The sequence below is a fragment of the Calliopsis andreniformis genome, chromosome 2 (assembly GCF_051401765.1).
Source record: "Calliopsis andreniformis isolate RMS-2024a chromosome 2, iyCalAndr_principal, whole genome shotgun sequence".
NCBI lineage: Eukaryota > Metazoa > Arthropoda > Insecta > Hymenoptera > Andrenidae > Calliopsis > Calliopsis andreniformis.
This window is the reverse complement of record NC_135063.1, coordinates 13,184,859-13,211,027: the sequence shown is the minus strand read 5'-3', so window position 1 is coordinate 13,211,027 and position 26,169 is coordinate 13,184,859. Positions and strand designations below refer to the sequence as shown.

Sequence of the window (26,169 nt, the reverse complement as noted above, 5' to 3'; positions counted from 1 at the left end):
GAATTCGAAGAAAGAAGGGGAGGAAATGGGAAAAGCAGTGGCACGTTTTGGAGCACGCTAGCGACAGGAGCCGCGACGCTGGAACGCAAGGGGTGAAAGGTCGAAAAATGTAACCTCGTGTCGTGTTTTATGCGGTTAGAGGAGGAAAAGGACAGAGCCGAGGGTCGCGGCTCTCATTCTTTACGGCTTTACGCATACCCTCCCCTTTTCTTCTCGAATCTATCGCACTCCGCTCCTCTTTACGCTTTGAGTCTTCCTTCCGCTAACTCTGTCCTCCAGAGATTCGTGTATTCGGCCCTGCATAGTCAGCCGCGACTTGAAACGGCTCGTCCGACCGCCAGGCCTTTTCCACTTCCTTTTACTTTAATCGTTTCCAGCTCTCTTTCGTCGCTCTCCTCGCTTCCTTCTCTTTTACCCTCGCTATAGAGCGATTATGATCACACTTGCGACACGTGGCGAGTTCCGAGTCGACCAGCTTTTAATTACATCGAATCGATTTCGATGGAAACACTGATAACGTTTGATCGATTGCTCTTTTGATTATAACGTCTGATTGATAGAATTGATAAAGGAACCCTATGATTGTTCTAGATATAATAAAGGTGTAAATTGAACCGCCCTTTTGCCTTAATACAAATGCTAATTCGTGTAAATGAAATAGAGGGGGTTGGAACTGCTGTTAGAGTCAGCAGTTTATGGTATACGAACATGAAACTTTCGTCTGCTTACAATATTTCAACATCCGTTTTTACCGCACACTTTTCAGATGCCAAGCATCGCGAGTTTAAATTTAATAAAACCGACTCGGGCCAACAATATACAGAGTTCCTTTATTAAACCCGCGGCTGCATCTTTCCTCAAGGATTCTTGAAATTATAGATCTCTCCTTAAATCGAACTTCTTAAGGACACAATTTCCATAATCTCGTTTCTTCATCTCGTCGTTCGTACAAAGGAACGGCTGGCATAGAGAAAATGGGGACGAATACGAAGAAGTATATAGAAAATTGTCAACTACGTAACTACTTAAGACTTAACGCTTCTACCGATACCATCGCGCGATTTTTCCAAGAATCGCGCTAAGAGGAGAGAACTGGATGCTGTATAGATCAAGTGGAAAGAGAATTCGTCGAGGGGAAAAATTGTAGAAAGAGAGAGATAGAGAGAGAGAGAGAGAGAGAATAGCGTCGCGAGGATTCGTATGTAAAGTACCTACGTATGCGTGTACTGCGGGTTGTGCTGGATCGTTCCACGAAACGGGTATCTGTCTTGTCATCGGCACCCGTTCTTCCCATTGGCTTGAGCGATTGACTTCTCTTTATCCCGTTCGACGACTGGACTGAGGCGACGAGACGACCGCCCTGTTTCGAGCGGTCGAGGAGTTGTCCAGCGTCGAAGGTATCTGGCGTTACTCGCCCAGCGATAACGCTTGCACGATCCTCGGGTCAGCCTTGCTACCCTCTCGGAACTCCTCGAGGGTCAGCTTGTCGTCGTGGTTTTTGTCCATCTGATCGAAGATCTTGTCCACCCTTTTCTGCGGCGTGTTCTCGTCCTCCGACTCGAGCTGCTGGCCCTGCAACATCGCGTGCCCAGTTTTTTAACTGCTTCTCCTTTTTATCGAAACCAGAGGCAACGATACCACATCGATGCCCCGTATTTAAGGTAAAACGTTCCCATTTCAGTGAAATTGCGATAACTTTGCGAGACCAAGGATTTCGAATAGTATATGCGCAATTCGCGCAGACTTGTATCGAGGCCACTGCATAAACCGCAAGAGATAGGACGTGGAGACGTTGAAACTAACAGTTTGTACGATTTTTTCGTGCCGGTAGCTTTTAGATAAAAGGCTCGAAAGGACTCGCGAATTCAGGCCGCTTGAAATCACTCGACGTCTTTCCCTCGCGTCGAGCTATCGCTGCGCAGCGTAAAGCTTTCAACCGCGAATGCAACGTTTATCGGCGGTTTAACGTGTCTGAAACCGCGGTTAATTATCGCGGTGATTTCGAGGCCTGATATTTACGAGGCTGAGCACGAAAGGAGTTCCAGTTGCGTGGCGAATAACGAACGTATCGCGATTTTCCATCTTATTCTATTCACGCGGAATTCAAGGCGAGCTTGAGAACTTCTTCTAAACGAACCACAATACTCTACTCTTACAATCAGCTTTTCTCCTTGGTACGAGCTGCGACTGAAGCCTTGTTCAGATTAGTCAAGTTACTGGAGTTCAAGCAGCTTGAATGCAAGCTGCTTGACTTTATTTTACTTGACTTGAAACATCCCTTTAAGTCTCTTCTTAGTCTAGGCACGTTCAGACCAATCAAGTTAATTGAATTGAAGTCACTTGAATCCAAGTGACTTGGAGTCAAGACAACTCGATTAATCTGAACGAGACTTAAGGCTTCTATAATTCTACCCGTACATAATCCCCCTTTTCGCTTCATTTTTCATCCACGATACGTTTCTATAATAACCCACGTATTATACATTCTGCGAGGAAAAGCGTATATCTTAGATCTCGCGTTCAAGTAAAGCCCAAGAAAGTGTTTACGTTAAATGTACGCGTAGCAACGTCATAAAGGTAAACGTGGCTTTTGTAGAGTTTCCGTAGGTCGTGTCCTATCTTGTTTGAAGCAGAAATTATGCCACGATATTGTAACGGAGGCCAAGAGAAATCGCGGGATAAAAATTCTCGTTGGTTTGTTGCGTTCTGGTTTCGATGCAGCCTTTACCTCGCCGCGATCCTTTTAACGAATACCTGCATAAATTACGCGAAGAGTCTGGACGTAATTTTTCGTTAAAGTGTACAGTTTGCCAAGCAGACAATATCGTTCCCGCACCGCCTTCATTTCTCCACAGAGTCGTTCGCTTTCAACTAATATCCCGCGCGTCCAAGTTCATGACCTACTTCATGCGAATTTAATTCCAACCACGTGCATTATGCGAAACCGGGTTTCCTTTTACTTATGCTCGTTATTTTTACTCGCCTCTGAACCTTGCCCCGACGATTCGTCAAAGAAATATCAGATGTTACATTATTTTCACTTGCGCCCCCACGCCTCCTCCGAAGGCCGAACTGCGGAAATTGCGCGTTACCATGGCTCGTTTGTTCCTAGAATTTTCTTTCCGCGGAGATGGACCGAATTGATTAATGAAGTTGCAGTGTAAATCTTGGGGAAAGTAGTTTTTCCTAACTGCGCCAGTTTCGCCGTGGCAAATGAATTATTTATGGCGCCGAAAGTTTGGCAAAAGCGTTCAGCAACGAAACTCGAGGCGTTTATCATTATCGTGGCACGTGTGGCGGAAAGCTTTCGTGCCGCTCGTAAAACCGTGCAATGGACTGCGCTGCGGCGCGAATTCGTTAAAAATTAACGCGGCGAGCGTGGTCATTTTTTTTCGAAGCACGCCCACGAGGGTCGGGAACAGCGTGAATTTGAAGATAGCATCACACTAAAAAGACAATAATGTGTCTATAAACTTGATACCGTTGATGAGAGCAGTAACGCAATACGAAGTGTAGAGTATACATTAGGCTCCTCGAAAGTAAAATTCCACGACTAAAACGACTCGAATTCGTTTATTGTCTATTCATGCGAAGGAAAAGTCTTGAAAGAGCAATCTAAAATTTAGTCTTTTTCTCGCGTCAGCGTTTTGCCATGAGAACCTACGAATGGTTCCTTTTTGTCAGTGGCCAAATTCTATCGTGACAGAAGCCATGCTTCGTAATATGCTTGACCCGAATAATTCTGTCATTTCTTGCCCTCGGCTCTCTATTCGTTTGCTCGCTCGCTCTCCTTGGGTAATTGACTTGTAAACTCCTCTCGATTCTCTCGTCGTCTCCCTTATTCGATTTGGTCGCCTCTCGTCGCACTCGAACCGAGCGACTCCCTGTCCTTTTCCAGATCGGAGTCAAGGATGAGATAATGACGGCTCCTTAGAGCGACCGAACGCGATTTATTTTTCAGAGATCCACGAGTCACGAGCCTTTAGTTGTGAGTTTAAACGTTCCCGATAAAAGGATGTTTCACCGTGGTCTAGAGCTATCGAACGGAAGCTACAAAAGATAAGTTTCGTCGAGGCGATTCGGTAAAGGTACCGTAACATTTTCCTGTTATCCATTTTAAGTTTAGTCGCGTTTGTCTTGACGATTACAAGCTGCCTCGACGTCGACGTTTTCACGCTCGATTAAATGGGGGGGAACGAATTCTCGCAAACTACTCGGCGAACGAAGAAGCTGCTTCTCTTGGCGGTGCAAACCGGAGAAGACTGAAGTTCTGCCGAGAGCTTGGGAACCATTTACTCACCACCATCTCGTATATCGCGTCCACGATACGGTACATTTCCTCCCTTGTGATGAAACCGTCGTTGTCCACGTCGTATAGCCGAAATGCCCCTGAAAATAAAAAGCCACGGATTCTGCAACTGCTGTTCTCGTGAAACGCACAATACGCTGCTTCGTTTGTCTCGTTTCGAGAAAGTAGCGATATTCTTGTTTCACGAGAAGTCTCCTGGAAAGCATTGCCCCTGACGCTTTCTAAGAGCCTTCTCCTGGGACACGAATATAGGTACAGTAAACTTTCGAAAATGCTTATCGATACTTTGCTCGTTAAGTTCTCGATCGTATCGTACGTGGCTACTTGTCTCTGCTCCACGAGCAATCGCATAAAAATAAGGTATACTTACAATGAAGTTTCTCGTCCAAGTTACCACGCGACGTCACCGAAAGCGCCCTTATGAACTCCTCGAATTCTATCGTGCCATCCTGCAAGACGACAGTCGACCTAGCTTATATTCTCGTCGAGAATGCAACTACGCGTGCATTTAAAGCCGTGCACCGAATCGATTCACCGTGGATGAAATTAAAAAACACGCAGACGTCGAGGAAATTGACCTCAAAACGGACGGCATTAAAGGTGGATGCGCCGTGATAATAAAATCGTCGTTTTATTTTTGAACTACGATACGAAAGAGCTTGGAACTTTTTTATCACGCGGAGGACGCTTTTATTTCCTTTTGATGGACATTCTTCCCGTTTCAGAGCTACAAAATGTAACTGTGGAACGTATGGGAATGCGCTTTTTATTACGATCGTCTTCAGACGAGAAAATTGATATGATTACTTAGCATAAATTTTTAATCTCGTCCATGTAATGTCTCGAAAAAGGGCGAAACAATATTTTTCGCCCAATTTTAATATTGGTGCTATTCATTTGAATTCTTTCCCGCTGGGCTTTGTAGGAAGTATTGCGTGACGAACAGACGAGCACGCCTACTTCACGAAAATACTGGACAATGGCGTATCGGGAATGAGGATCGATCGATTTCGGTGAAACTAATTGAGTCGTAAATAGATCGCTAGGTCTAAAGTCAAAGGTCTGTTACGAGAGCTCTTGATCTACTCGGATTACTCGAACGCTTTGAAGGTCGCGTTTTCGGACTTTTGCTTCCACTTTTTCTATCCAATGAACTTAATCTGCGCTCAGTTCGGGTTATTCTGGTCATACGAAAATGTTGCATGGTCTTTTAAACGTGTTATTGGACTTACGCAATTCTCATCGAACACCCTAAAAACCAGCGTGGCGAATTTCGATGGATCACCTTGCGGAAAGAACTGCTTGTAGATCTTTATGAAGCCCTGAAATTACGCGACAGCCATGCTTATCAACCCAGTCGTTTACGTTAACAGATTGTTGTCTAAATAATTCTTCGACTGAAATCAGGTCATACCTGTTCCGTCAGCAGGCCGTCTGGGCAGTCTCTCAGAAATCCTTTGTGCCTAAATGAATAATTGTTCATCGTTATCGAATGTAATTTACCTTAATAGCTCTTATTTAGTGGAATCTAACTCACCATTGTCGAATCTCCTTCTCAGTAACTGAAACAAAAATGAGGGTAAATGCTGTTAATCAGGCGCAGGCTCGATCGAAGGTTGGAGACTGGCAGGAGTAGGAGAGGAAATGTCGAGAGGAAGCGAAGGGGAAAGAAAAGTGATGGAGGATATTCCAGCAGTGTTCGGCATGACCTCAAAATGGGGTGAAATTTTGCTCGGTGCATTTGCCCGTAAATTCGGAACTAGGCCGTTTTCTCAGAAAATTTTGGCTATCAGCGCTCGTGCAGATATTTTTGTCAATTGAACCCTTCCGATCGAATCTTTTAAAGTCACGGAAATTGGTGATTCAATTTCCTGTGGCCACGTCCTACCTTTAGAGCAGGCACCTAATTCTTAGCTTTCTTCGACTTCTCATATGTAACTGTGTCATCTATTTCAATTATTTTGCAGCTAGTTTTGGAAATAATTGACAAAAATGAAGAAATTAGGTTATTTAACGTTCCTTTTGCGCTCGATCGATTTTTTGAACGCTGTCGAGGGAGTCATCGACGTTCTATGGTGGTGACGTTCGCAAATACTGGAAAAATACAACGTTTGACGCGAACGAGCGAGCTGGCTTTGCATTCTCTTCGCTTTCGACAGGCTCGAAAAGTCACCGCAATGCAGACCATCGTTTCATCGATGAATTGAATTTATCCGAAACTAGCGACAGAGAAATCACTAGGGACGATCGATGGCAGTGTTCGTTAGTCATAGAACTATCCCATGAACAACAGAACTACCGCCGTGCTATCGTGGACACACGCAACTCGCCGATCGGCGAACGCGATATCCTTCATTGCGATTCCATCGAAAATGAACGATGCACCGACCGACAAGGTTGAGCAGACATGTGACCCGCTTCTTTCGTTTATAGGTCGTCGAAAAAATAACCCCGCTCCAGATTCGGCTGAATCGAGTGGCCATTTCTACGCGCACAATAACGCGACAGCTTTTCTCGACGAAGCTCGTGTTTACGCGATGACTCTTCTCTACAGAATCTGAGTCACCGAAGGGTCCAACCAACGCGATTACTAGAGAGAACGATGGTTAAACCTGATTCACATTTTATCGTAGAAGAATAACACAAGGGAATACGTCTGGGGTGTTTATAAAAAATTTCACTCGCAAAGAAAGTTTGCACGGCGCGTCGCATGAAAGTGGTTTCTTTAGTAACCATCTCCTTTTGACAAATCGCGCATACATAATCTTTCTGGCTCGCCACTTTGGCCACGCTCGACTTTTATAACCCCCCGATAAATTTGCGCATGGTTTTCAAGCGAACACGCAGTTACTGGGACGTGACCGCCCTGTTTTCTGAACAGCTCTTGGGGGAAAAGAGACACTCGGCGTGTTCGGATACGTTTTCGTTCCTTCCTCGCCGAGTCGTGTCGCAATTCCAACGCTCGGTGAAAAGAATCCAGAGGAGAATTATTCTTCGAACGCGTCCTCGATTTTATTTCGTTTCCATCTTTTGTATTTCAGAATTCAGAGGATCTCGGGGCATTTTATCCCCGACCGCCTTTCACCACGAATCCATCGTATCTAGGCTGAGAAACGTCTATTTATTCCCACGCGCTCGAGAGAAATTCGACTCCAGATCAGAAACATGCTCCGTGGCCCTCTATTCTTGGCTTTTTCCACGTTGTGGAACAATTTGTGGCCACAATCTACCCGAAAGGTGGAACGAGAACGAGAAGCGCTCGTGGATGCCCGTTTTACAATAGATCCACGCTGTTTCTCGGATGTGTACGTTATGATAACGTCGCGACACCAGTTAGAATATACAATTTACTTGAAACGACCCCTCCGTGAATATCTCGTCGCCAACAAAAGCGTTCAGGATAGTCTGTCGTTGCATTTGCATGAAATTTGCCAGGTTATAGCTCGTGGTCGCGGTCGCCGCGGGCACGCTCAACTATTTCGTTTGAATTACGGTGAATCGCGAAACGGATTGGAAAATTACGCTTATCACGCTGCTTCTTCGAGATGAGATCGTCGTTGCGGTAATGATAATAACTCTCCCCTAATCAGGCGTCGTTCCCCTCGTCTCCTGCGAGAGTAAGCTACCATTCGGCTCATCTTGATCGTGGAAACTTCAAGTCTCACTTTTCACCGAGGGAATTCCAGCTGAGAACTTGTGTCCTGGCGAGGTACCCAAAGGAGTAAAAACTTGGGTAGACGTTTCGATAATGTCACTTGTCGATTGTGAAAAGTTGGAGTCATTTCGAAGGACTCTGAATGGTGTGATCTATCATTGCGACGACTGGCTGCGTAAAGTGAAACGTTAAGGCAGACTGGTGTCTCTTGACTGACCACTTGCTGGCTGTGAGAGAGTCGTTGGATCGTCTGGATTCATGGGAATTGGAGTGGAGCTTTCCTAGATAGGTCCTTCGATATTCGTATAACTCATGGTTAGCCGCGTACCTGAATCGAATCAATAGCCGCACTTCGATCAGCAATTTTCGAACGCGTTCAACTTCCCGTGAGAAACACGACTGCGGCGGGGCTAACCGATGCTGAGTTTCAGCGCGTGTTTGTACCTTTACTCCACTGGCCACGGCCAATGGAATTGCTTCGAGACGATAAAGGAAATATATCGTGCACGTATTTTTGGAAAATCACATTTTGCGAGATAAATGGGGAGCCATTGAAATCCTCGTCGAATTGCAAGCTGGCGATAAGAGTAGAGGTTTCGAAGTGGAGTAGAGTCAGAAACGAAGAAACGTCAAATGTATTTCGAATCGAGAGGAAAAGGTTAGGGCAAAGGGACAATACTGAGTCTCTGCTCTTTGAAATTCTCTTGCTTTTGTTTCGAAAACTTGCTGACCTAGGGACATCTCGAGCTTCTGTCCATTTTGCAGGGCTTCTTATCCTCAAAGGCCCCGACTAAATACAAGGTTGTCTTCAAAGCAGTACTTTGATGTTACCGACGAGGATGACGCCGCTTAGGACATTTGCTCTCTAAAGGCCCAAACAGTGTCTGCACATTGCCTCGTGGCAAGAAAGACTCCAGCAGAGCGTAATCAGCCGTGTCAACAGCCACGGGGGATTCTTTGGAGGCTTATCGATCGTCTCTTCGAAACATATGACATACACTGATCACGAGATGACGGCTACATGACTCAACTGAGAACTAAAGTCTTTGGATAACGCCACGAAATGTTCCTGAACCTTTGTAATCGAGTTGCTATGAAATTAAAAAAGTATGCTTTGGACTTTTGAAGAAGATTTACGACTTTAATGTTGGATATAAAATATTAAGACACTTTATTCCTGCTACGTACTAGTTACACATACGAAGGTCAACCGAATTGTTAATAAAACGTTTTAACAGACCTTAAAATAGCTTTCCAACACATGGAAGTGGTAAAGGCTCTAGTTTAAAGGTCATTTAAGTTTTTAATAGCGTCATTCTAAGTGCTGGCAGAATAACGCATAATGAAACAACGGGAAAGTAGATTATACGCTACATAAATCATGCTGTAATATAACCGCAAGGCGAGATAGGTGAAAGAAGCACTCTGAGATGCAATTTCATTCGATGGATTAATAGCGTTTCCCTCTTATATCACAATAGACGTCCTTCAGAATTCAGAAGCATTCTAAAAACTAATCGAAATTGTATTCAATGCCAAGGACCACGAAACGAGGAAGACTCGCTGGTGGAAGATGGAACGATGGCAATCGTCGACGAGGAGGACATAAGCTGTGAACGATACAGGGGCGATATTGCGAGGTGACGATAATTTCAGCCACGTGGCTGCTACTTTATTGGCTAGTGTACAATACGCCAGTAAAACGTCTATGGAAGCCAGCGAATAATTCATATTTCCACGTATACGAGCCAACTATGTATTGACGTCGGTTGACTTTGGGCTAGTCACATTTATTCGTTAAACGTTTATTCGATTCGAGATAGTACGTAGCACTTTCAGAAGCGTGGCACTGCTCTTGGAGATTGCTCTCTTGCATTCATACAGATTTTACATATTCTGGTTTACAAGAAAACTCAGTGACATTCATTTAAATGTTACAACGCGACAAGACGACGTGTTTACTTTGTAAAAGATATTCTTAGAGGAACGAGAAAAGTCATCTAAAATCTGAAGAATAAAATGGAGAGAATCCCAAGACACGGTATGTAGCTTGGATCTCAGAATCATACAGCCAAGAGGGATTTCTCACTCAACTGAAGAAAGGAGTATTACGTGCTTTTAAGTTCACGAAGGTTCAGCCTACCTTCGCACATATCTCAGTAGTACGAGATGTAAAGTTGTAAAGGCTTGGCTGTAAAAGTCGAAGTAGCAAGTACATTGAGATGGATGTGGGTAAAATGTTTACCGTTTTCACTGGCAGGCTGGCTATATTTTCTGCTAATTCCCTTGTTTTCTGTGTTTTCATCGACGCTATTATTTTGGTTGTCTGCTTTATCTTCAGTGTGTTCACTATTTCCACTGTGTTTCTTATCGACCCTATCTAGTTTGGTCATTTTTGTTATCTTCATTGTAGTCGACTTTCTTTATTTCTCTGGACAGTGTCCTTACGTTTAGGTAATGTTCTTCCGAATCTCTAGGATCCTCGTTTCCACTGGATACTGCTGTCGACAAAGAGACTTTGTCGCGTGAAATTCAACAGATTTATCGCACGATTTCAAGTTCCAGGTTTCTTTGCTCCGTCTTTCGATTCCCTGAAATGGACCGATAGGAGAACCTTTCTGCTTTCCTATATAAACGACTTTTGTATGTAAATTCTTGGGAGGAAACGATATCGATTTAATTGAAACTGTGGACTCTCATTGTCGAGTGAAAGAAAGGTAGCGTAAAGGCTTTTAATTGGATTTCCATCGATTCGTTCAGAGTCTGCCTTCATAACACCTTGTACAAATCCTCTTCTTTAATAAGCTTCTGTGTTCCTATCTTTCTACGTTGCTTTTCACTGCGTGCAGGGTTTGCCATTTTAAAGAGAATCTTTCTGATAGGAAGTAATATCGTATTAACATAATAGTTGCTGTCACTCGAAGCATTTAGCTTACAGTGAAAAGACCTGTCAAATATTTAGGTAATTCGATTCTGCATACTTTTCTCTCTTGACATTTTTCTCGATCAAGCTCGTATCGAGATCTCTCATTGGATTTAGCTTCATTATTTCGAGGGGTCGTCTTTAATTTGGTACACACGGACGCATTGGGTTTCGATCCCTTTTTAATGGTGCAACGTCACGCCGCAATGGCGCCCTTTAATGTCCGCGCAGAATCTACTAATGACATTGCAATGCATCGATCAAATTTAGGCAATATTTGAAATTTCACCGAAACCAGCAACGCGAGTTTATGTCACATCGGTTAGTGCAGGTGCAAATGTCAGCAGGCGAGACGTAGCTAAAATATATGAAATAAAACAGGAGAAGGAAGGCAAAATGTCTGAGCTCTGGTATGGTCTTGAATTGACTTGACCCGATCAGATTATCGAACGATCATTCAGATATCAAATGACCTTTACCTCAAACGTCTATCATCGCGTCCGTAACTTACAGGAAACTGTTTTATTCGGTTAACGTTAAGTGACTCATCCTGTATAACTTCCTGCCAAGGCTTGGGTCATCGAATACAGGGCCAATGTCTGATCGAACTCTCCGCTAATCGAAGTGCGGTAGTTGACATGTTTATGGGTTAATGGATACTTCAGACCAGCCTGTCGTAGCACAGACTAAGTAAAAGACGATAGGAAATTAGAAATAATGATGTCAGCATGAACAGCAGATTTCTATTAATTGTCTTCTGCAAGACTGCAAGTTCGTAAATATGTAGTTCATAAAAGAGTAGCATTACACGTTTATAGACAGACGTTTGTAACCACGATCCCAGCGCTAATAAGTGAAAAGTGGTTCTTTCTCAAATTTCCCAGGGTAAATGTTTACTCAGGCTATCACGTCTGGGGAGACTGACAGCGTCTTCTGCTTAGAAGCTTGCCAGATGTTCGAGCATACGGTGCACTGTCGAAAACATGTAACGTAGAACGAAGTCACAAAGCATCACGGTCCGTCTAATTAGTAATGCAAGCTCGCGTCGGTCGTTTTACGGAGGCACGCTTTAACGAACAATTTTCGCAGCGGTCGAGGAAAGTTTCGTGTTGACCGCAGAACTCCGGGATCCATCCTAGTCTGGCCAGCACGCCTAACATCTCATGGCGAAGCTCTTCTACCTCGTAATTGGTTCCAGGCCAAAAAGGCTTAATTGCTCTTCGCCCGCTTACCCCCCTCCTCTTACCTTCCCGTATAGTCTGCACCATACAGAGCCACTCACCCTTCGTCGAACCTTTCATTTATACCATATATTTCTTCTATTTTATTTCCTCGATTTCCTTGCTCTACTCTTTCCCTCAACCGCGTTCGAGACGTTTTCAGGAACTGCAGGTTTTCCTTTCTTAAGTCTTCGTGAACAGTGCTTTATCTAGCGTAAAGGAAATACTGGCCTGAGCCTTTGATTCGGTGTAGTTTGAGATGGAAGTATTTTCGAATATTTAAAATTTTTGAATGTTTGAATCTTTGAATTTTTGAATTTTCAAATTTTCAAATTTTTGAATTTTTGAATTTTCAAATCTTTGAATTTTCAAATTTTTTGAATTTTCAAATATTTGAATTTTTGAATTTTCAAATCTTTGAACTTTTAAATCTTAATTTTCAACTTTCCCAACTTTCAAAATTTGAGGATTCGCAAATGGACGGAAGAAACATAATTAACTGATTCGTAGTTCCATAAGATTGAGTGATAGTCATGCCAATAGCTTAATATTTGACAGAAAATAGACTGTTTGAATAGGCTTCCATGATTAACGAAAACTCGAGGCAACTCTCTGGAACGAGCTCTCCATTTTATGCGACGAACCTTTCATTCGTCTCATTATTTTCATTTGCCTGTCTTTCAATCTGGTCCGTGGTATTCCCTGTTGGATACCGTCTCTCGTTTTTCGTTCGCAAGAAACGAGCTTGGAAACGTCTCGTTTGGCGGAGCGGAGGCCGTAGCGCGAGAAGTACCGGCCTCTTCTAATCCCCAGCTCAACGAAGCTCGTAAGGGATGAAGAAGAAAGGCTGCTAGGGTTCGTGGAGCAGCCGAGAGAGATGCTACCTAAGGTCGCTACGATCGTTTCGGATATTCACTGATATTGCTGTCGAAGGTGTTATCCTGACGATAACGCAGTTCCTGCTGGCTTTCTAGTGTCTGGAAATAATATTCAGGAAATAACGAGGTCGTTGAAAACGTCAAGATACCGAATCGATGCTCGAATAGGATCGTTAATTTGTCGTCAGTGACAGTTCGCTGCTCGATGAAAAATGTAGTGGAAGCAAATTGAAACAGACTTTGCTTGTTGCAATGTCGTCCTTGAATTTATTTATAAATCTACCACTAGCTTAGTTTCTCGCTTCAATCACGTTGAGTGGAAAGTTCGTGCGCCATAAAGGGTAGCATAAGTACCTCCCCGAAACGAGTACGTGGTAATTTAGGAAATGGAAATTCGGCCGAATGTCAGAGTCAGTGACGATCACCTTGAAGCGTTCGATGATCATCTAGCATTTGCAAAACCCTTGCAAAAAGGTCTGGACCGCGCATTAATTGAAATAGCTTTAAGAAACGGTCTTATCTCTCTGGTGTTGAAATGGGAAAACTTTTACAAGATTCGACTCAGAACAGCGTCAGTGGCTCCAACTTTTGCCTTTGCTTTCTAAAGAGGATGCTGGAAACGTTTCTGGGTTCCTCCTCTCACGAAAAGTAACTCTTTAATTTATCTCTAAACTCGTATGGTTCTCCTTCCGTTAAACACTGAAACTTTCTTGAAAAAATCAACTCCCTAGCGTAACTTCGAGCAAAAAAAGGAATCAACGTTTTTTTAAAACTGGGTTTTACGATACACTGATACCGCAAGGTTGGACGAAAGTCTAGTATTGACGATGTCAGAATTCACAATGCACTTGAACAGCGGCGCATAGAATTTCGATGGACTCTGCGAACCTGCATCGCAGCTTGAAATACGCGAATGAAGAGTATAATGGAAAACTGATAAGGGATTGTCACGGTAGAAGAGAGAAGAGTGTTCAAACAGCAGCAAAAGTACAACAATGCGCTAAGCTGCAGCTGGTGTGCAGCGAACAGCGAGGAGAAGGAAGAGGAAACGCAACGAGCTTCTCGAGAGGAATGTATAATCGCGAGGAACGCGCGAACACGTATTCCTCGGCAGGATGAGTGACGTGTCTCGCGCGTATACGAAGAGATATAGGCGCGGCGCGCACACAACAGCTTCTTCGTCTCTTTCATCGCAACGCGAGCAATGCAAACGCGTCATCAGGGAGAGAAGCGTATCGTGGAGATGCAGCACGAGTTTGCACCGACGTTGACTCGCGATACGGGTCTCCACGAGACGTCATTTCCCTCCAATGTTGTTCTTTTCCCGCGATAAAGCAAGAGGAGACGAGAACCGATTGTTTTTGCCCGTCTGCCGATCGACGAAGACAAGTAGGTGAACGTTCGACAAGAATTTAGGTCGAGTTGAAAACTGTCACGGTGCTTGTATGTAAAGTTTTCCACGAAAGAAACGACAGCTCGATTGGAACTTACGAGCGAAAGAAGTTATGGGAAGCGCAAAAGCGATATCTCTGCCACTTCACCTATGTTCCACCGAAAACTAATACTTTATGATACTGCTGCTACTGTTATCGAAAACATTTTTTCCCTGGAGAATATATCAGCAGCGTTTCCAAACAAATAGATTTCACGGAAAAAAATCAAATGCAATTCCTGTTCGTAGCATTCGTTTTATATTGTTACATTTTGCGAGATTTTATGCAATATTCTTATACAGTGGCTCCCGTGACTGGAATTACGGCCGCAATGTACTTCCCGAACGATTCGCAATTTTCCGCAATCCAGTTTTAACCAAAACTCGAGCGTTCCGCGGCGACTGGCTTAACAGCACAGCGCTGTTTGGGGAAATTTAATTTCCAGCTAAGCGTTAAATCGGGTAAGCTCTCGTTCTCACTCCTCCGTCCACGTTGGATCGCAGATCGACCGTTGGATGGTTCGCATTACCGAGAGATTGATGATTTATAGTGCACTCGCTGAAAGAATGGATCGATACGAGAACCTGATGCCTTCGTAAATCTACCCCGACGATCTCTGAGATATCCAATCCATCTCGACACCAGTCACTCCTTCAACCTTGATTTTCACTTCAGTCTCACAGTAAAACGAATTCTGCTCGAGCTCCTGCGCGTCACCGAAATCTGTCAATCCAGTTGTAACGTTCTACATGGATTGTGTAATTGAATTTCAGCTGGTGATTGATATAGTAGTCGTTCATGACATTATTATCAGGTTAACTGATCGATTGCGGATCTAGGAGTGGTGAGGATGTGGCGGTAAGGTTGGGGGCTGGCAGAGGGGGGAAATTAGTGAGGGCGAGCAGCTGGCAGACGCGAGAGAATTTCATCGTGGAAGATTTAAAGGTCTCGCGCGGTATCGCGCTCCACGAAACGCATTTTAATGACTCCCGGCGATTCGGTGGCGTTGTTTGGGAGCGAATAGCGGGGAATCCCAGACAGCTGCACGCTCGGGGAAATATGGTTACAGTCGGCAAAAGTTACGCAGCGATGCTCGAACACGTACGCGGAAATTGGAAAATGCAATTGGAACGGTGCACCGCGACGTTAATAAACGCGAATTACATTAAGCGACGCCAGAGCCGCCTCGTGTTTGTCATACTTTCTCTTCGTATATCACTCCTGCAGGCAAAAAAGTGAGCCAGTCTAATGATCAAGTTCGCTTACTTCTCGTTTATCTACATGGTATCTCGGAGCTGATGGTACAAGTGGTAAGTAGGGGGGTCCATATGAAGAAATAAGTCGAAAATATAGAGTAAACTTTTTTGATATCGTGCTTCGTGCAAAGTGGTTGGTTTTTCTGAGTCAAGAAGAATGAGACAGTGTCGTTTCTGTTGCTAAAGCATCAATTATAGCGTTCTTGCCTTCCTTCCGTCACAGTTATCGCTGCTGAAAATTGTATCTCACTCGTAAAATCATTTAGATTTATTAATCCGCGCTGTGGGAGCCGTAACTCGCCTAGTGATTAACGTACTCAGATAACAGAGTTATTCCAAACTTTCGTCCGAGTAATTACTCGATGCAACCGCTATTACCCGCGAAGTAAAATACCGAGAGGACTTATTATTACACTTAGTAGTGTTAGGATACCAGTCTTCGCTGTAATAACAGACAATCATAATTTTGCCGAAACTTTGACGAAACGGCATTGCAAATTCGCAGCGTATTCAGAACGCAACTTTTGTGCAACTTGCAGCTCTATCAAGGCACAGAATTACAAAGTTAGAACTCGAGAAGTAATTAGGTGATAGCTCGCGTGTCCTGGAACAATCGCCCTAAGTAAAAACACGCGAACGTGAAAGTAATAAACACGTGGGTTGTGCAATCACTTTCGAAAGCGTGTCCAAATCCCGATGCTGGCTGCTGGGAGCAGTAACTAGCTGTTCGAAATCAATACGAAGCATTGATACGATCCATGGGCAAGCCATAGTTTATCAGTGATGTTCGACAGTTAATAATTACTGCATCAGGTGCGCAGTAACGCGTTCTACCATGTACCTACAGCGCGCCATGGTATCATTGATAACGTCGGCATTTCGTTGATAATTCAATTATCTCCATTTTCTGCGGCCCGATACACAAATGGGAAAATGGATTCGCCCGTGTGTTGGTAGATCCGAGCCAATGTCAAATTTCTCCGCCTCCAATTAACGGTGTATCATTCCTGTACGCGATGCTGAATTCGTAATAGAATAAATTGGTCGATAAATGATCGAGCATGCGAGCATTCGTCCCAGCTCGATGCAACTCGCTGTCGTGCCTATTCGAACCTCGATAAATCGCCGATCCGTTGACATGCACACGCTCGAGACGATTCCCAAGCATCGTATTTCCCATGAATTTGTAGCTCGCGAGGCCAGCGACGAGGTTGTAGGTACCAGCTACACATCGCAGGAGAACCACGTAACCGCATGTCACGGAACGATTCCTTGTACTCGATCGAGCGTAATCTAGATCGTGGATGCGCCAGTACGACAGTATTACAGTATTACGTCCTCGTAACTGAATAGTCTCGAACAGAGGAATTGATTCGTACCGATAGTTCATTCCGAAACTCATTCGACTCTCATCCATCAGAGGGGATCCTTAAAGGTACTTAAGTTTACGAACGATTCACTTGGCGATGAGTGCCCCATTTCTATTGTCCATTACATAAAACGATATTAACGATTATACGTGTCTTTCCATCCTGGAGAATCACTTGTCACAGACTCTCAAGTGCCGAGCCACGTTATCGATACGCTCACGGTTCGCTCACGCTCAATTCTCTGAGCTTCACTGTTCTGACACACGGTTGTACCGAGATTGGAGCGTTAGCTATAATATGAATATCCACATTTAAAAATAAGGAAGTATAGTGAAATAATATTTGATCGAATCGAGAGCAGGTAACTCACGATAGTTTTACTATCTATACTCAACTGGACACGTATCCTTAGTCTCGCATAATTCTCCAACGAAAAAGTGCAGCAAAGGAAATTGGAAGATGGACAGAGGCAATGAGAATAAACGAAGGACGTGCCACGGTCGTTTACGACGCGCCATGGGGAGTGGGCGAGCAAAGCAGTGCTCCGCTTCGAAGGGTAAACTTCCGGTTAACAGGAATTAGCATTCCCTGGCGTAATTTCCGTGGTCGTAACTGCATTACGGCTGCCAAGGCGGTGAGGATGCAGCCTCCAGGTCGCGGTGGATGCGTTCGAACGATAAACCGGATGCATTTGCTCGCTGGCACGTGACACCAAGCTTCGACTGTGGGGAATTTATGAAGCGGTCCAATTCTCGCCACCGTTGCAGCTTCGCGAGGAAGTCATGCTGTACGCGTCTACCGCGAAGAATAAATCACGTTCTCGTCAGAGATCTTTCGCGACATTATTCCAACCCACTCGCTTTACCGTGGCTTTACGCTCATTCTTGCGAAACTTTACGATCCTGGCAACCGTCTGCTTGCCGATCGTCAGGGCGGAACTCGGCAAATGCATCAGCTGGTGTTTTCACCTCCTCGCCCCGGGGTCTCCCTTTCGACGACGTGACCGAAATGCCTTCGGCTGGGAAGTTCTTCTATAGTCTGCTGCTGCCCTCCAGGACAGTGAATTATGACCCAAAGCGACGCTTTCAGCAGGGACGAAAATTTTCATTGGAGAATGAGAGGAAAAACGGTTTCGAGGGGGCGAAATTCGAGTGGACTCCTCGAATCGAAGCAGAATTTCACTGGGAATCTATTGGACGATGAGTCAGCTCTGCAGGCTCTACGAGATTTCCCTCGCCAAGGAATTTATTTCGCTCGATATTTCAGCGTCTCCGCTCCTGGCTTTTCCAGAGGAAATTAAAGCGAGAGGCTGGCCTGCTCGGTCGGATCGAAAGGTCGTTATCGGATCGAGAAGCTGGAAAGGGCTCGATCGTCGAAAATGCCGAAAGCACGATTACTCGAGTCAATTAAAGCCTATTAACCGAAGCGCGCTCCGGTAAGTCGATCGAAGGCGCAATCTATCGAAGCGAGTCCACCCAACAGCCATATTTCGTGTTCGATTCGATCGGCCAACTTGTCTGCTACTCGTTTCGCGCAACAGATATTTGATTTACTTCGGACTAATTGCCACCTTCCTCTGAACTGATATACGAAGCATCGAAGGGAGGAAGTCTGGGCGTCGTTGAATTTCCGGGTTACCCTTCCACGGGCATGTTGTCACGCGAACTTCGCCTCGACCCCAATCACAATAAGGTTGCTTTGTTTCACCCTCTCGATCTTTCCTGCGCGATAGAACGTGTTAAATATCCCCTCGTTTACACTCCACCCACGTTTCATTTTTCTTTTAATTAGTAGGTACTCTAGAATTTACTAAAACTTCATTTTTCTAACTTCCTTAAGATCTTATATTTGCCTATGTGTTTACAATTTTAAAAGTTACTCGAGTATTTAGCACAATTAGCGGTCTTCATTTATCGTGCACCGAGGCGACACGGTTGCCAGCGTTTTAATTTATGGGTAAAGCGAGAATATCTCAGATTGAACACAGGGTAAGCTACATTACAAAGCAAGGGCCGAGCGTGCGAAGCCACGAAATTCATATTTCATTCACGCAATAGCCGTCGAGTTAATTTATCATTTTGTCAAATGGCGCGTACCGAATTTTCACCGAGTACCGTGGAATAAGCTCTGGGAATTGGTGGTGTTGGCATCAGGAATGGCGAGTATTGGCCGTGATCGAACGAGAGCTCGATATTCGTCGGCAGATCGATCGAGAGAAGCTAACCATGATTGTCGGGTTAAGGTGGTACTTGCCCGTCGAACGAGGCACGCGCAGCGCGTACACAGATATCGGCTCCATCGTTCGGCTAGAGTCGCGTGTTTCTCATTATCGCGATTTCCATAAATTTTAGACGAGCTACTAGGCTATTCCCGTCACCGCCGTGCACACACCAGTCGTTACACTACTTTCGTTTGCTCGGTCGCTGCTTTGCAATCGCTGTATCTTGAATAATCGTTCGAGCACTCCCCGACAAGTGGATATGTCTCGTAATATTTGCACAGTGGTTGGATTTTATCACATTCCATTTGTCTGCCTCTTTTTACAACCTTTTTTACCAGCGTTGTGTCTATAAATTTTACGATATATCATTTATACATATAAACGTTGGTACAGCGCAGGCTGAGTTGATATAGTTTTTCGAAACTTCTATGTTGCAATTGATTGAATGTTATTGGGCCAATATTTGGTCGGTGCGTTTCGTAGAGGCAATATAAATAACGGGTCAGAGGAATTCAGTGGATTTACGCGATACTGTGCCTCCATTAAACCTAAAGTACCGAGGAGGAAGAGAAAGAGTGCTATAAAAGCTCGGCGAGGAAGAAGAAGGGTGGCCCTCGAGGGTAATTCGTTGAAAGAACAAGATAATCTTATCGGCCCGTCCCTTGCGCGATTCCTCAGACTGGATGTACATATACATAGGTAGATTTTATGCCATGAAATCCGTCCGTTCTGGAGGAGGAAGATTTTTCCGACTGACCTGTCCGCGCTACCGCACCCAGCGTTACGAATACTTTCCGGTCCAGATATTCAAGCAACTCGTTCCAAGATCTGCCAGCCAATAATAATTCCTTCGTACGTGGAGAATTTTCCTCTGCGTCAAACCGTAATCCCTCTACCTCCAGTGCTCCTTTTATTCGCCGTTGTTTACATCCCTTTCGATCCTCTCGATCGCGTTTCCCCTTCGCTGCTTTCCTTTTATCTGAAGCGAGTTCTCCCGAATGAGAGCGGTGACGTGTGTGGCGAGGCTGAGATAATCTTAAAAGAGCCATTTTCCAGGGGCGAGAATTGCCACTCTGTTTTAAATACTTTGGAAATCCAGATTCAGGCGTGAAGGCTAAAGAGAACTGTGATAACATTTTTTTTCGAGGCCTCAAGTAATATTTAATAATATTTGGTTCTTTGATTTTCGAGATAGTTGTTACTGAGGCACAAGACATATTTCAGAGTGTTCAGTGGATAATCAAGGAGTTTAATTGAGTTGGTAAATCGAATGAACGAGAAGTGACAAATTTGCTTTGGCAATGGCTTCTTATTGATGAGGTGTAACGAAGATGACCCACTTCGTCACGACGTCGTGGTTCATTTCTGTGTCTCAATATGGTGGTGGATTTAATTGGAGCCTCGATACGCGAATCGTTAAGCAGGAATGTTAATGAACGCTTGAGAAATCCACGAAGGTCCAATCATCGCTTCTAATTTTACAGTCGACGATAGCAGAAAGAGTATGCAAATTATATACCCCGATTTGAGAATAATGTCGTAATGAAGGAGACGAACAGAATTTCGCGTGCTGCTTCGTGAAATTAGAAGCCATTCTGCCAGGAAGTTATAGGGGAGATAACGCTGGTGTCACGTAAAATTTAATGCGTGATTAGAGCTCGAATACTGACGATATGGTTAAACAGACTGCTGAAATCCAATGAAATGTTTCTTCCGTAATCTCTCACATTATGCTTCCCGTGTCTGTCGCTGCAATTGGCAAACCAGATACGAGTATTAATCGATCGTGTATCTAGGCTTACAGTTTTCAAAATAAAGGCCTTTCTATTTGTTTCTTCTTCTGCAAATGGCTTAAACGTTTTCTGACATGAAATAAAAAGAAAAAGTAGCTAATGTACAGGTCGGTAGGTCGACGTCGAGTAACACGCGTGCATCGTAGACATTTATGAGCCGACTGCAACACCCTGGAGCATTCTTATTACGCGAAACAATGCCTCTTATTATCCACCTTCGCAACTCGTACTCGCTATGTTGCCTCTATTTAATGCTTACCCGAAACACTGGCATTTTCTCTCGTAGCAGTAATAGCGCTTGGGCCGTCGTGACGTTAAAAGTTGGTACAGTTAACAAAGGGAACATTGTCGTTGAAAGAATTGTCCTTTTCCGTCTTAGTTCACCCTGCAACGACATTATTCGCAATGTCCTTATCCCGCAGGGAGCTGGAGAATGAAGAGAAGAAAAATTGCACCAGTGAGGATCTATCCTTGGGAAGTGTAGCAGTGTCGTTGGGAGTTGAGACACGCGGATATAATTTTGTGAAAGTGCTTCCTTTCGGAAATACGCTGTTCCTTTCACGGTGATGCTGTAAAATCGATACCATTGGCCCAGAAAAATCAGCTACAGGATAATTTCACCTTTCGTTCAAGCCCTACTAATAGTGTGCCTTAATAAGTAGGAAGAACGTTAAGTACAAGGTGAATTTTGAAATTCAATTTTCTCGATGACTAAGAGTCGCGTGAAAAATTTTATTCTGCATTCTCGATTCGACCAAGTCGCGTTTGGTAAAAATAGCAGCACCACGAGGGAACTGTTGCGGAATTGCTTTCACGACATGAAAATGTGCAGGTCTGAGGCCTGGCTAAATCGTTTTCCAAGAGCTGGCGAGGGAAAATGAGTGGATAAAAACGTCAGTGGTTTCGACGTAATGGTTGGCGAGATCAGAGGCTTTCTCGTTCCTTTAGTAACATTAACGACTTGCGTGATTAATACCGTGTTATCGTCGGTGGTTTATTAGTTTATCCTATGTAGATCTTCGCATGGGATTACGTTACCCTGAGTTTCTTTTCTCGCGTTTATCTGACGTAACCTGATTCGCGAGCCTTTCCGCAATAAACTTGCTTTCTTAAACGTAGAACTTGTCGGTGTTTCCTCAACGACGTCATTATTACCACGAACAGCTTCGTATCAGTTTTTTTACATTCTTCTATCAGCGACTTTGCATAATAAGTATTCCCTACAAAATGGAGTCTTAAACCAGTCGCAGTTTCGAGCATTGTTTCATCACAATTCCGGCGCGGATCATCATTCCTTTTTTAGGAAGGAGAAGATTGAAGCTCATTATTCGAAGCTACGTCGCGAGTTGCGCTCATTTTGAATATAAACGGTTTTACGATGCTGTTGGGTATAAAACTAAAGCGCGCTGCGAGAAGCGCATCTTCAACGCGTATTATTAAGAGAAATATTATTATTTCCTTCGTAGATCCCCGATGTGAACAAGAACACCTGCAATTAACGTAATTCTTCGAGTCTAACTGTAATCCCCTGCACAGTATTTTCTTTCTTTGTAATCGACATTCTAAGCCAAGTACTTGGAGTTTAATACCTCATCGTGGCAGGGCAATTAACGAGAGTGTACAATGATGAGTGCATCTTATTTGTTAGAGGGTTCAATACATCGTACAGAACAAGATTCTCTGTACACTCTATTCTGTGGACACAGTTGTTATCTACTCGTTTCTCTTAGACTTCAGACGTTCCGTCGCTGTTTTTATCAGCTCGATTTTTCTGCTCGTTCGTCTCGTTCCTTCGGTCGTAGGTGAACGACACCATTGACTGAATTAACGACGTTATCACGCATAATATTTCATCGTCAGAAAATAGCAGGGCACGTTCGAAGCCAGCTCGAGTAATTCCGATGTTCGACTGACACGAAGCAAGATAAGCACGAACGCTTTTATCAGCCCTAATTTTTTCCCTGCTTCGTTCCTTTAAGCAAGTCTACACACAATACGCAGTGACTTATTTAATACAAAATATTCTCGATACTTCTTCTATTCGTCGTGTTTTATATAATTCAGCAAGTCGAATTCGTCAGTAGGAAGTAAAAAGAGACACAGTTGGACAGTTCACGTCTAGCTGCTTTCTCCAGGATTTCTGGCGCGTCGTAACAAAAACATTCTATTTCGGTGTCGCGACGCGAGCGGCGTCGAGGCTCGATTTCGCTTATTATTAATACGGCTCGGCTCGTCGGACATACATAGGAGGAATCGTCCCTTCTATTGATGAAACGTCGCGCGGGGCAGGTGGAACGATCGATTCTGATACCTTTCCACGCTTCGACCAGACAGCCGTCCATGCACGAGCTCTCTGCCATTTTATGCGCATACCTTTTCGATCGTGCCCCCGCGGCACCCCCTTCTTTCTATTCCGATCCTATCTCAAGCGTTTCTGAGGTTTGTCTCGATCGTTCGGCCCGATATTTCTGTCGGAAGCGTCAGGAATACGAAACGAGCGGGACAAGTTTGTCGAGAGGATTGCGGGAAGAATGTTTTCATACGGGATTGATCCGCGGGAATGCGATTCCAGAGGCTTTATGCGTTGTTGTCTGCCCTGAAATGCGCGCTGCTCATGACTCGTGGCTTTCCCCGCGAGTCAAACCTTTTTCCAGACGAGGAAAAGTCCATCGAGTCAGGATTACGCGCTCTGTTGACAGTTCGAACGAGATTTCCGAGAGAATTCTGGGCTGAAAGCAGATTGCTCGCTCCAGCTGTCACTTGGCGTAATTAAAGTGGACGCTTTAGTCCGGGACGAGGGAACCTTGGTTTCAAACGCGCGAAAGTCTGCGTTCGAAATTTAAATCCTTTCTGTATCCCTGATCAATTTTAATAAATCTGTCAGGGAGCCTGTATTCCATGAATTTTCTCCCTCGCTGACTCCATTTACTTTTATCGAGGCTTACGCTGCGGTGAACATTGAGCGTATAAATAAATACTCAATCTCTTCTCGGTATGGAAAGAAAAAAGAACCCATAGCCAGTTCGTTCAAAAGACAGTTTGTTTAAAAGGCGAGTAATTGCCAAGACATACTTTCCAGTAGAGTATTCAGACTATGTAATTTCCCAGGTTCTTGGAAGCGACGGCATAGACTGCAGTAGAACAAGTCAACCATCTGCGCGACTCGAGGCTCCGTTAACATTTACAGTAATTCAGAGCTTCCACGATGAACAAATGCCCACGGATTTATGGATTGACCTAAACCTTGTCGGTGTACAGCTTCTGTCGTTAGCATCGTCGATCAATTTATTAGTTGGCGAACTGCAATAAATTAATGGCGATCACCATAATCTTCCTAAAAGCAGGGATTCGCGACACATTGATTGGTCCTCAACAGTATGTCCCCTCGCTCGTTACGCTCACAGCGGCTCGTAAATTCAAGCTGCGACGTTTTAAGCGGCCCATCGAATTTGTCGAAGTTGCGCGTCGCGAACGTTCAGCGGAGTCGTTAGCATTCGGTTCATTTGACATGGACTGCCGAGTCGTTGAGCCGCTCTCGAGTTCTCGGGCGTTCGGCGTGCAGAAGTTTCGCGCTGCGGTGAATCCCGTCGCGGCTCGCGCTTTAAAAACATTTCCGCCCTATTTCCTGCGGTCGGGGATTGCAGAATTCATACGAGTCGGTCGTGTCAGCCGTCGGGACGTCACATTTCCTCCTGGGTCGCGGGAAACGCGCCTCGGTGAAATTTCGTTTCCTCATTGCGCTGCTTTTCCTATTAACCGCCGCCGCCGACGCGCAGCGATCCCCCCTGCCCTGGCTTCCACTCGCCTCCATTCCTGACTGCATGGTAATTGTTTCAGCTCGACGACTGGGAAGTTCCCTTTCCTCTGCCCTGCTCGATCGTCGAGGCTTCAGTAAATGCTGTCCCAGATTGTCAACTTTTTCTCATTGTCAAAGCGGAAATACTGTTTAGAAGAATTGAAGTAATAACGAATTGTATTACCATTTCATTGATTCTGCCTTCTGTGTAGTTGAAGTAAATTCGGAGTCCTGTCTTTGCTGCCGAGATACCTAGATCTTCTAGATGCAAAGGAACTACGCTTAATTTAAGACGAGACTAATCCATGGATTTCTCTCGAGCAACTGTTCGATAATCTTGCATTGTCCTATATAAAATCTGTACTCGAGAGCCAACGTGACTTAAGTTCTTTTTTGTTAGTTTTCAGGAGACTCGAGAGACAAATGCGATTACCCATTTCTTTAGATAGTATTTAAAGTAGTTCATACTATTAATTTTCTCTCACGTAACTTAACTGAATTCCTATTGCTCTAGTTAAAATGAAGAAAAAGTAATAAGATCCTGCAAGAAACTTAATTTAAATAAAAAATGGGCTAAGATTAGCCTGGCTCTGAGGTACAGCATTACTCTTGCAGTCTGTGTAGAGTAATTCCGAATAGCAGCAGAATATTTCACAAGCTTATGCTTACAATGGATGAAATCATTCCAAACACTGACGTTTTAATGGAATGGGAACAATGTAACGAGTAACAGGGGGTCTTAAGGATTTAGCGGGGGAAAGGTCGTGAGCTGTGTTACACAGTAGAAGTGGTCGCAACTGTCAGACTAGAAACAAAACATGTCACCAGAAGGCGAGGATACTTACAGTACGTGTCAGTGGTGAGTCGGTCGATAGTATCCTGCTTCAGCTTGCTATTTTTCTTGCCCATGTTTCTCTGGAGAAATTTCTTTTCTTCGCTAGAATCAATTTTTCCACCTTATCGCTCGTCCCTGCTCGTGTCTCTTTCCTGGCTTAAAACAGTCTCATCGTTTGCCCCGCATCTTTCTTATTCCCTTTGAATTCGACCTCTGAACTCTGCTACTTTCGACTCTACTCGTATGAAATGCTCAGTGGACGTTTGATTCCAGCGAGCGTTTACCTTTACAAGAAGCAGACACGGGAAGTGTTTTTAAGGTCTCAGGGATTCGAAGGCGAACAAGCGAATTCGGCTCGTGAAGTCTAGCTAAGCTCTACTCCAGTCGAGTCCTGTTCCAAAGGCTTTGGCTTCCTTCGCTGACTCGAATGGTCTCTGCGGAGACCAGTCTTCGACTTTCTCTCAAGGTTAGGACGAGATC

General features: G+C 44.4%; 1 protein-coding gene across 1 annotated transcript; it reads right to left on the bottom strand.

Annotated features, from left to right (window-relative positions):
* Positions 1-1,390: 1,390 nt before the first annotated feature.
* Positions 1,391-26,153, bottom strand: LOC143184348 (frequenin-2). The gene is made up of 7 exons (XM_076386504.1): positions 25,700-26,153; positions 5,847-5,871; positions 5,724-5,772; positions 5,542-5,631; positions 4,680-4,758; positions 4,301-4,389; positions 1,391-1,572 (listed from the first exon to the last, which is right to left on the bottom strand). Exons 1-7 carry the CDS (start codon positions 25,761-25,763, stop codon positions 1,408-1,410), a joined length of 561 nt encoding a protein of 186 aa, XP_076242619.1. The 5' UTR covers positions 25,764-26,153; the 3' UTR covers positions 1,391-1,407.
* Between the last annotated feature and the right edge of the window lie 16 nt (positions 26,154-26,169).

Coding starts and splice junctions, on each gene's coding strand:
- LOC143184348 (XM_076386504.1), bottom strand. CDS start 25,763: ATGGGCAAGAAAAATAGCAAGCTGAAGCAGGATACTATCGACCGACTC. Junction 5,632..5,723: donor ACGGCCTGCTGACGGAACAG/GTATGACCTGAT, acceptor GCGTAATTTCAG/GGCTTCATAAAGATCTACAA. Junction 4,759..5,541: donor GGGTGTTCGATGAGAATTGC/GTAAGTCCAATA, acceptor GTCGTCTTGCAG/GATGGCACGATAGAATTCGA.